The 11872-nt window shown below is 46.3% G+C and overlaps 1 protein-coding gene across 1 annotated transcript in view; it reads right to left on the reverse strand.

The window, feature by feature from the left end:
* Nucleotides 1-713: 713 nt before the first annotated feature.
* Nucleotides 714-11872, reverse strand: part of EDARADD (EDAR associated death domain) — a 48676-nt gene continuing 37517 nt past the window's right edge. The window contains exon 5 of the mRNA XM_034662462.1: nt 714-2631. Coding sequence (XP_034518353.1) covers nt 2249-2631 — 383 coding nt within the window. The 3' untranslated portion in view covers nt 714-2248. The remainder of the gene's footprint in view (nt 2632-11872) is intronic.

The following is an 11872-nucleotide window of genomic DNA, read 5'->3' on the forward strand; positions in this document are numbered from 1 at the left end:
AGGACTGACAGTTCTAGAGAACCTCATCACTGTGTGTAACTGTTTCTATGGGAAAATTTTCACAGTATTTTCCAGATTGAACTTCCCCACCCTCCCCCCATGGGAATGACGGCTGGGGGTGGGAGTGGAGGTTCCACCTGCTGTTTTCGGTCTCTGTCTGGGGGAGGAAAGGGAGCCAAAGGGCTTTTCCCTCGCATCTTCCTCCCTCTCTGCTCTCCCCCTGCTTCTACCTGGTCAGAGCCCCCTGCAGCCTGGTGCTGAGTTGGGGTGACAACCAGCAAGGATGGAGATGGGTAGGAGGGAAGTGTGATGAAAAGATGGAGTTTCTCAGCAGCCCGAGAGGGAAGGGACTTTCTGTGGCCCTGCCCAGGCAGCCATCAGCAGGACATTTGTATCCCAAGGGTGGTGGGACACAAGGTGACAGCATCCCCCGCTGGGGGTCCTTACCACACTGATAGTCACAACCCTTTCCCGTCCCACTTCCCTAACATGTCAGTAACGAAAGCCGAAAGCTCATCTGTATTTTCCCACAGCAAATTTTGGGCTAACATATGGGGGCGGGTGTCACGTGTAAATTAACGAGAACACGAAACATCAAATCAAATTCCTAGGAGATTAGAGCCCCCTTAATGAGTTCTGTACGGAGCCTGGAGCCCAGCTAACGGTAAATATGTAACAACCCCCTCATTGGACATCAACTGCAGAAGAACCTATTTTTAAAAATCTCCACATTTTATTAAGGGCTGCTCCTTTAAATACATCTTGTGATAAACCTGACATTTCTCTGATAAATCAGACAAGGGAAGATGAGCTGGGTGCGAGGAGCCCCGAGTCAGAAGTGAGGAGTAAATCTCCATAGATTTTTCTAGGTTGGAGTTCACATTTGATAGCAAAGCTGACTGTATGTATTAGCCACCTGATAAAAACCGCTAGAATGGTTCATGCAAAACTATGCTCATGGCTGAGAAAATAATTTTCTTCTGAGTTAATCCTAAGCTTTTTTGTACTCTAATCAGTGTTGTTCGTCATTTCTGCTTTTCTAAATCAGGGACGTATACCGAATCCCACCAAACCGAAAGAAGTACCTTGATTGTCTGAACCCAAGGCCAAAACCAAATGGCACTTTTATGAAATTGTCAAGCAAGGCAAGGCTTTGTCTCGTATCCATTACCCTGTAAAACATCGAGGAAATCAGATCTCTCCAGTAACGAACCCTTCCATCCTCCACACTTTACCTCCCCTTAAACCATCAAATAAGAACGTCAGATATTGTTTGGACCCCAATGTTTCATTTGGTTTAAAATCCTCTGGATTTTGGATTTTAATACCGAGTCCCTGTTCTTGGCTAAACCGCTGTGTAGTTCGTTAGTGGCCTGTTTCCAGCGGGGATAGCAGGGGCTGAAGTGGTTGCATGTCAACCAGGGGCCAGGTGATTTTTATTTATTTCTTCACTGAACTTGATCTCGGGGTGAAACAGCCTCATATAAAAGGTGTAAAAGTAAATACTCAGTTAATTTTTTAAAAGTCTTGGGTAACAAAGGGCATTTTGTGACTCTCTTTGTCAAACAGCTTGCCCAAGGTCCTCATTCCCCTCCTGATTCCGGACTCCATCCTCCCACCACCGATTTTGCATTTCTTGCCAAAAATCCTTGAGCAAATGACATTTTTGATAGTGCATAGGGTACCAAAGTACTGGAATAAAAAAGCTGGCACGTACGTTCTGAAGGTACGGCCCCAGGATACCCATATCCTGCTATTTCACCGAAGTGCTTCATGCCCGAAAAAGGAACAAACGAGGTGACTTCTCTGTGCCGTTCTCGTCAGGTGCGGGAGCGCGGTTCATCATGAAGGATCCCGTGGATGATGATCGACTGGGACCACCAACAATCTTAGTTCTCATGTCAATCTCCCACAGCATTGAAGGGAAAGGATAAGCTTATCTTCATCATGGCATGAATCCATTCTGATTGCCATCTTTGGCGACGGTCCCTAGAGGAGTCTACAAAGTATCTTTCCCGAGTCCAGATTCAAATATTAAATTAAAACCAATGTGCAAAACTAAACAAGCAAAAATCCGCCACCAAAACACATCTTACCCCTCCAAAAAAAAACCCACCAGCTTTGGGGAAAACCGATATCCACGGTTCCATGTCCTTATCCCAAACTCTTAAAAAATAACAGATCCCCATTGCTCCTTAACCTGTGGTTGTTTGGAGGTCCCAAGAGGCCAGTACGAAGGCACGGAGGTCTACAAGTTCCTGGGCTGGTGTCCACGCCCCCTCTTGGGCCACTCCTCATTCACCCACCTGTGCAGGACCTTCTCCACGTCGGCCCTGTGGTAGAACCGGCACAGCTCCATCAGCTGACCCACCGGCCGCTGGCTGTTCCGCAGCAGGAACTCCAGGGTGGGGCTCTGAGGCCTCTGCTCCAGGAAACACAGCTCATCGTAGGGCATGCCCCATTTGCTGGCAAAATTCCTCCAGTTCTTTACTGTCGGGTGACATGGATCCAGCTTTATCCTGATGATGTCGAGCAAGTCCTGATCGTTGAGCAAGTCACTTATGGTCGGGGCCCGGAGCAAGCAGGAGGGACAAGTACAGTTCTCCCTGCAGGACTCGCCCTTGCTTGTATCTGCAGGAGTAAGCAGTACAGCCCGCAGGTCAGCAAGAAAGTGAACGCACGCCCATCTCTCCCGCCCTCCATCTTCCTGCTCGAATGGCAGCAGCACCGGTGTGAGTGGAACACAGTGGATCTTACAGATACTCACAGATACTCTCAGAATACTCATTTCTACGATTCAACGACAAACGTAGTGCTCTTGACAGCCCAGGGAGGGTGGCTCTGCCGGGAGCACTAGTAAGGCCTTCTACAGCCAGTGTCCCTTTCTTTTGGAGACTCTGTCTCACGTTGTGCACCGGCTGGAATTTGGGTTTCAAGGAGCAGTGCTCTCCCTGGGGGTGGGTCCCGGCGGGAGTCACACTCCGCTGTCCCCCAAGTAAACCAGCCCATACTTGCCTGAACCTCTGCTCTTACCCCTTCCAAGTTACAAGTCAGCCCTGACAGCTTTCTAATGCCAAACACAGCATGTTAGGGGATAAAGGATTGCACAGTTCTTTGCAAGGCCTTTAAACACGCGCGCACACACACACACACACACAACTGGAATATCCACTCCACACGCATATTTGGAATGGAGTGATAATTGATAATGCCAGAAAACTTACTTTTGAGACTTATGGCCACCTTATCATCCCGTCGCCTTTATCTGTGTTTTCTTCACCCACGGGGCTCCTTTGAAGTGGAGCCAACACCCTGAGGTGTGCACCGTGGGACGGATGAACAGGGGGCTTTGAGCTGAGCCTCACCAAGAAGGGCACAGCCCCAGCCCAGAGGAAGGGCAAACATTCTTCCGTCAGTCATCTGCAGCCTCATGTCAATACAAGGAAGCATGTCGGGGGCAGGGGGCGATGAGGGAGCAGAGACAAGTGCCGACAGGTCATTTAGGATTAAGTTGTAAGCGTGTCTGCACAACATGGCAACGTGAGTGTCTCAACTGCCTCGGCACTGGTGCTCCTGACCCTTCCGACCGGGGACTTTAACAGCCAAAGGCCACACCAGAGATCACTGGCTTGGAAAATTCTAGGAGGTTGGTTACAATGACCTTTACTATACTGAGCCCTGGACTTCCCAATTTCGGAGAGGAAAGAATTTAGGAAAAGGGAGTGTCTTCGGTGCTCCCAAGGTTGAGAACCAGCCAACTGGAGGCAAGTACAAATGACAAGATGACAAGAACCGTGAGAATCCGGCTCATACCCTTTGACCTACTAACATAACTTCTGGGAATCCAGCCTAAGGAGATAATTTAGAATATGCATGCCCACGGAATATTCTAATGACAGTCTGATCTTTACTATCCATTTTTTTAAACAAATGCCAAAGTCAAGGGACTAGTGGAATAAATCACTGTACTACTTGATGTAATTTTATTTAAGTAACTCTTAAGACGACGTCGTGACCCAGAAAATGTGCGTGCTGTCATGTCAAGTGAAAAGTGCCAGATGTAGAGAACGTGTGTCCTTGACATTAGAACTATGTGAAAACTCTATGTTACGATTACTATGGAAGGAAATGCACAAAAACAGTAATTGCTATTGTCTTAATTCCATAGGATTGTTTCTATTTTCCAAACTTTCTCCAGTGGTGTTTTATTTCTGTGGTAACCAATATAATGTCTTACATGAACAAGCAGGTTCCCACCTGACTTTGAAGGTCACCTAGACCTGCTGTGGCTTCTAATGTCCCCCTCACACCAGCTCCCCTGGGATATGGCTGCCTCTGGAACTGGGCCCAAGGCTCCTTTGCCCCTTTGGACACTGTCCGTTGCACGGCAGGGTGCGTCCTCCTTGAAGGTTCCTTCCGACAGCCAAGCCCCAAACCCCCAGCCTCAGCCCACCATGTCCCAGCTGCATCCCTCCCCCTGTCACCTGACGCGCTGAGATCCCAGCCTGTCTGGCTGCTGAGTCCCTGAGCAGGACAAGGAGGTGCTTCAGTTCTGTTCTTAGCCCGAAGCTTTCCCCTCCCACACTCCCTCCCTCTGGCCACATCCTCCACTCCCAACAACCCCCACCACGCACTCCCACTAGAATGGAAGGCCCCGTCTCTTTGCATCTGTGGGACCCCGCACAGCCCTTGGCTTATAGCAAATGCGTAAGCAATGTTTACTGAGTGAGTGAGTAGCCTGCCTGCTCTTCTGGGCTCCACAGCTGACCACTGACATCTCCAACTTGGGGGACCTAAAACAGCACTTAAATGTCTCCCCCTACGCATCAACAGCACTCCGACTCCCCTCCGGACACTGACAGCTCCCTAGGTGTCCTTGTAGACTTTTTCACCGCCTCCAACGAGTTACCAGGTCGCGGCCTCCCCTGGAAGCTCTCCACGCTACAATTCCTGTTTTCCTTCCCAGGACTTCCCCAGATACAACGTGTGCTCCAGACCAGCTGGCCTACTCCCTTCCCCGCACTTCATCCAGCCTGTAAAGCCTGCCTCAGATTAATTAAATTAAAAGAAAGACTAATATCAGCTCAGGGTAGAAAAATTGGAAATTATATACCATTACAGATTTTGTATAAACTACTGAACGTTTAGGGGCTTTCCCAAACTCTTACAACTAAGAGGAACAATTTGATGCAGACCCTTGCACGTGGATTTTTTGGCCACATCTATACTCATTGCACCAGTAATGGGATAATTAGGCCCAAAAGTATGAGCTTTCTAAGGCTATCAATGCATGTGCCCAAAACTGCTTTCCAGAAATAAAGGTGGTATGACTTATACTCCAACCGCGGACAGCCATGCTGCCCATCTCACCGGACCTTTGTCAGCACCAAGTGAAAATGACTGCCAATTTCACGGGCGGGAAATTTGGGCCTCAAATTCTTCTACCTCCATGTCTTTCCTGCTGTTTTCTCTCTGATCAGTTTTCCCTCTTCTCTCCCTCCGCCTCTCCCAGGACTTCCTCTGCTGAACTTCATCCATCCTATAAAAAACCCACCTCAGATTCACCCCTTGCATGCAATCTCCCCAGCCCTGGCCCAGAATGCTGCCTCGTTCAGAATCCCATCATTTGTTTTTAAGATTTTATTTATTTATTTGACAGAGAGACAGCCAGTGAGAGAGGGAGCACAAGCAGGGGGAGTGGGAGAGGAAGAAGCAGGCTCCCAGTGGAGGGGCCTGATGTGGGGCTCGATCCCAGAACGCCGGGACCACACCCTGAGCCGAAGGCAGATGCTTAACGACTGAGCCCCCCAGGCGCCCCAGAATCCCATCATTTTGTCTGCATCTCCTGACTCTGCATTGCAGTGAGACAGTCTGCATGGTTTTCTTGTTCCTCATGGCACCTTAAATGCCCCGAGAATGGATCCAGATCCTTGTGCACTGTGCTGTACATCTTAGAGTTTAAAAATGTTGCACTACACTTCTATATAGTACGGGGAGAGACATTCTTCAGCCACATTAATAACGATGCATCAAGAAGTAAAGCTTTGGGAAATCTGGGTGGCTCGGTCAGGTGAGTGTCTGCCTTTGGCTCAGGTCATGATCTCAGAGTCCTGGGATGGAGCCCCATGTCCAGCTCCCTGCTCAGCGGGGAATCTGCTTCTCCCTCTCCCTCTGTCTCCCCCACCTCCACTCGTGCTCTGTCTCTCTGTCAAATAAATAAAATCTTAAAAAAAAAAAAGAAGTAAAGCTTTAGCAGCACAATGGGACAGAAGTTAATTTATTTAAAAAACGACCTTTGTAATGGTAAAGGTGATTCCTTACTAAAAGAAGGGTATAAGGGAAATCCTCCAATTTTCTTTGCTCTTATTTAAAGGTAGGGTCAAATGAACAATATTCCATCAAATGGCCAAGAAAGCAGGTTACCAAAGAGTATGTATAATTCTGTTTTTGTAAAAACAATATAGTGGGGGTGCCTGGGTGGTTCAGTTGCTTAAACGTCTGCCTTCAGCTCAGGTCATGATCTCAGGGTCCCAGGATTGAGCCCCCGCATCAAGGCAGGCTTCCTGCTCAGTGGGGAGCCTGCTTCTCCCTCTCCCCCTCCTCCCTGACCCCCCTTCTCAAAAGTGAATAAATAAAATCTTTTTAAAAAAGAGCAGAAAACAACAGTCATTTATATCCATGTAAAGCATATATTATATACATATTCACAGACATAGAAACAGTCTGGAAGCATGTATATCAAAAATGTTACCAGTGGATATTTCCTAATTTTTTTTATAATGATTGTATTTCTTTGGATACTTCAAAAATATTTCTAAATGTCACAGAAAAAGAAAGGAGGATTTAAATCTCGAAGTCAGAATTAAATCCATTGGTGCCCAAAGGTGATCTCTAATACCACCTTTGTAAGATTCAATGTTGGCAAGAAGACTAAAAATAATATAACAAAAAGTAATATAAAGAAGAAGAAAGACGTAAGGTTTCTGTGAAGCTCCTTTAAGCCCTCTAGTATAAGAGAAGCTTTTCTTTGAACAATTACATTGACCATTTATTAGTTTGTTTGAAAATAAATGATGTGCCAAAAATCTATCGATGTTTTCCTTTTGTGTTTTCCGTGACGCAGACCACAAACCGTTTATTGAACTGCAATCTCCACGGACTGCCAACACTAGTGAATTAAAAGTTGCCTTTTAGAATCATAAACTATAATTAGCTCTCTGGCGGACCTCAGCGGAGAAACATGTTTTGTTTTGTTCTGTATCAAATATATTTTGTCCTGCCCTGCTTTAAACACCTATCATGTAATAGCTCACATAAAAGGCTAGGCTAGGTGCTGCCTTGGGGAAGAAACAATTGTGGGGAGACAGAGATAGAGGACCAAAGAAGCCTTCATCAGAAATGGGGAAAGCAGGATGATTATCTGATGCCTCTCAAAACACAAGCATAGGATTGCTGTACAGTTGAAGCTTGGAAATTGTCTGCCAAATGAATAAGAACTCTGCTTTCTCCCCAGGAGACAAGGGATACTTGTTATTTTTAAGTAATCTCTACACCTGATGTGGGGCTTGAACTCACAACCCTGGGATCAAGAGTCACTGTCTACCCACTGAGCCAGCCAGGTGCCCCCTGGTAGACTTGTGATTATTGTGGGATGAATCCTAGGACCTGAAGAGAGAAAGTTAAAAGGAAAGGGAATGTTGCTGGTGTCTCCTGGTGATAAACAGATATTGGTGGAAAACAATACAGCCCTGGTCTTAAAATACAAGAGAATGGACTGATTCTAGATTTGAGGAGGAGAGGAGAGGGCTATTTCAAGAAGGAAGTCACTTATGTATAAAAAGTCACTCAGGTTCTCTAATGAGGGTCCTCACTTGCCATATTTCGATGCTCGACTTGTGTATTTTCTGCCAGTGCAAAGCCAGAGTGGAACACACCATTAACAACAGTGACTTCTAATTTAGAGGTGAGTCTCATCTGAGCACCGGCTCACACTCGGGGAGGGCTGTCAGAGGAGGAAGCACCAGATTTCAGTGTCTCTTCATCACGCCAACTGTCATTATGGAAGGACTACCTTATGACCAGCCTGGCATAGAGCCCTCGATCCTGCATCATTCTGACCTGTGTCATGTGGGGCTCCTCGAATCTCAGCGTTCCCACCTCCTAGAGCTTGACTTCTCCAGGCATTTAACATCCACAGACTTCAGACTCCTCATCCATTAAATGAAAATGATAATTTCTGTATCTCATGAATTAAATGCAATAAAGGATGTCAAAGCATTTTTTTCAGGTCTTATGTAAAGATGTTAGGTCTTACGTTTATTTTTTGTAAAGACACTGGGAAGAAAAGAGTCCCCATGTAGTCTGACCTCTGCTGATACCTCCCAGCTCACTTCCTTCTCTATCGCTCTTCCCTGCCCACACTTGTCCCTAGATCACTAACTAAGCTCAGGCCTGCCTCAGGACCTTTGCACCAGCTAGCTCTGCTCCCTGGAGTCCTCCTTCCTCAGATCTTCACACGGCTGGCTCCTTTGCATTGTTCGGGTCCCTGCGAACCTTCTTAGCTAAAGCAGCGTCCTCCCTACCAGGCAAAATGCCATTACCCTCATTTATCTTCCTACCACCATATATAATGACTTATTTGTGTTTATTGTCTGTCACTCCCAACTAGTATATAAACTCCAGGAGGAAAGGGACTTTCGTATCTAATGTCACCACTTCATCCCAGATACACAGTAGGCACTCAGTAATATTTGTTGAGTCAATCAAATGATTGAAGAATGTGTCATGGAGAAATAGTCCAGTTAGAAACCTCTGGGCAGCCTAAGAAGAGCTATTTAGAAAATTCCAGATCAACCAAAACTTTTTTTTTTTAAGTGCTAACTGAGCATGTACAAAGCAGAAGAAAGATGCCTGGTCGCTATGGAGAAGGAGTACTCTGTGTACCACAGAAATTAAGAACGGCTTCAGAAGCATGCCAGCTGTCAGTATGAGCACGAAGCAGGTGTGCAATTTGGACCAGTAACTGAGCTCTCCAAGGCCATATCCTCACTCCCTGAACGGGGACAGTGCGATCTATTTCACAGGTTGTGGCGAGGACTGAATGAGATCATCCATGAAAGCCTCAGCCCAGGGCACAGCGGGCAGGCTGTGGGTAAGGGAGCAGAACCAACAGCCTCTTTTAAAGCAGTAGTTCTCAACCTCGGCAGCAAGATGGAACTCCCCCCAGAACCCCCACCCCCACCCCCTAACCTTCTGGACCCACCCACTGAAATCCTTATTGAATTGGTCTGGGGTGCAGGAGGGGTATGGGAATTTTTAAAGGCTCCCCTGGGGATTCTAAAATGCAGCTCGGGTTGAAAACCATTTTGCCTTGAAGACACCAGAAGAGTAAGTTCTTAGTCAGAAGGACCCGCCAAAATTATACTTTGGAATCAGAGCTACTTTTCTTTGAGAGATGGCCTGTCATTTCCCCACACTCCACAGTGGATGAGTGAGTTTTCCTACGGGGTGTTTTCAGTCCTCTCCCCCTACTCTCCATCCTCTCTCAGACACACACTTACACAGACTTTAAAGAAGCATTTGGGATTCTAGAATGTTCGCCGACAAGCTGTGGCTGCATCATTTGAAACAACAGTAAGAAACCGTGCATCCGACAGTGCAGTGTCTAACTCGGGTTTGGGGCTGGCGGGTTTGAAAATACTGGTCAATTAACAGTTAATTGTGAATTGGAACAAGATTCAGGACTCACAAAGGTCATGATGACTTGAGCCTAGAAACTGGCTCCAGTCAGGATGCTGGCAGTGGATCACAGACTGACTTAATGTGTCTCCCTGCAGGCTAGGTGCCGTTTTATCTTGCACACCCTGGCTTTTCGAGAACTATTACCACACGGGTGTTTCCTTCCCGTGCGCTCGGGACCACTGTGAGCTCTTAGATCATTTATAATAACGTTCTGCAGGATAACGAGGTCTTGAGTTAATTCAAACAATTAAATCGTAAACTATTTTTTTTATTGGCAACTTTGCAAATAGCAAAATATTGTGGTCCTGAAATAAAATAACTCTATCCCAGGTGTCTATAAATTATCAGATTTGGAGCCTGCAAAATACCAACAGTGTCAGCGTGGAGTCAAATACTTCTGCAGTTATGTGCGTTGAGGGTATAAATTCATGCTTTTTTCTATGTGTGTGTGGTTTCCAGTGTGGTTGGAAATAAATATATTTAAAATGTCAGTTTATGGCTTCGATAAATTACTGGGGCACACACACACATTATTCATCGGACGTAGTTTATATGCTCCGAGCTGGAAAATGATGAACTATTTTTATCTCCCAGGAAACTAACCCAGGGGCTTTTGGTAGGTGTTTGATCTCTTAACCAAAGGGAAAAACAATGCAATTTCATTTTCTGCCTCTCTAAAACACCCTTTTAAGGAGACATCAAGTTGGCAGCAGCACTGATGAGTCTAACCGACAAATTGGAAGGATCTGGGGCAGGTCAAGCTGAGCCTCAATTTTGTCATCAAACAAAGCTGGAGTGGACAGGGCACTTTAAGAAAAAAACAAACTTAGGTCTGGAAGGGCCCAGGTAAAAATTCAGCATAGAAATTCCATGTGAATTTGGATTCTGAAATTACGTGACACAAACATATGAACAAAGTGTCATGTAATGGACCTACTTTGAAAGAAAGTAACAATCCTATTTTACCTTCATTTCTGCGGGGAAATGAGGTTTAGGTTGGGCAAGTGCTGAATTATGCAAGGTGGTCAGAAAATCGTCCTTGAAAAACTGGCCCAGTGTGGAGAGCAGGTGCGCTGTAGGACTCCAGGGCCGCAGTGAGGTCTTCTTTCCCGTGCTCTGCCCCTCGTGGGCGTTTGTTTCCGTCCGCACTGGCCCCACGAAGGAGGCAGCTGATTCCGATTTGTATTCTTTATCTTTCCTTGCTTACAAACTGTCGGCTGTCGTTTCTCATGTCTGTCTAATCCCTCCTGCTGGGGCAGTGCCTTCCGTTCTCCCCACATTGCTTATTTTAACCAGCTATAAGCTGGATCACAGATAACTAAGGTGTTCAAAGACAAGAATTAAATGAAATCCAGGCTCCGAGTTCAGGCCTGAGGGCCTGATCCAGGGAACGTAGTGAGCTTTATGGGAAAGGTATTACAGCAGTTCAGAGACTGACTGTGGGGGTGGGCTCTGGCTTTGTTCCAGATTAAGACTGTATCGGAGATAGTTGACCTTTACCCCCCGTATGACACTCAAGCCCTCCATGTGTGTACCGCCCGGGAATGCATCTGACTCGTAGAGAGGCAGCCTGGTGTGGTAGTTGGGACTGAGCTCCTGGCCAGGCCCTGGGTTTGAGTCCCACGTAGGACTCCTGTGACCCAGCATGACTTCTGTAACATCCACCTGGTGAGGAAAATAAGTTCGGAGCTGTCATGGGCACTTTTCCTAAGCAGCTGTTTAAAGTACTTGGAACAGGGCCTGGTATACAGTAAGTGCTAAATTAGTGTTTGTAACTAAAACGATAAAATAAAGCTTACTGAAGTTGCTACTCTCACTCAAAGATCAGCTTTTGCCCGTTTATTCAAGAGCAAAGCCATTAAGTCAGTATCTCTCATCTTCTTGTTTATGAAAAACAAAATAAGAACAAAAATCCCACCAAAGCCCTGAACACACTGTGTGCAGAGCAGCCTGCTGGTTGTTCACTTAGGCACCATCTGCTCTCCATCACTGACCTGCTGCCACTCTGAAAGGGTTATTCTCTCCAAAAGTCTTCCACGTCATTTTGACACAGGTAAAATTTTTTATACACGAATAACGAGACTGAAGAAAGAGAAATTAGGGAATCCATCCCATTTACAATAGCACCAAA

The sequence above is a fragment of the Ailuropoda melanoleuca genome, chromosome 6, assembly GCF_002007445.2.
Source record: "Ailuropoda melanoleuca isolate Jingjing chromosome 6, ASM200744v2, whole genome shotgun sequence".
Classification (NCBI taxonomy): Eukaryota; Metazoa; Chordata; class Mammalia; order Carnivora; family Ursidae; genus Ailuropoda; species Ailuropoda melanoleuca.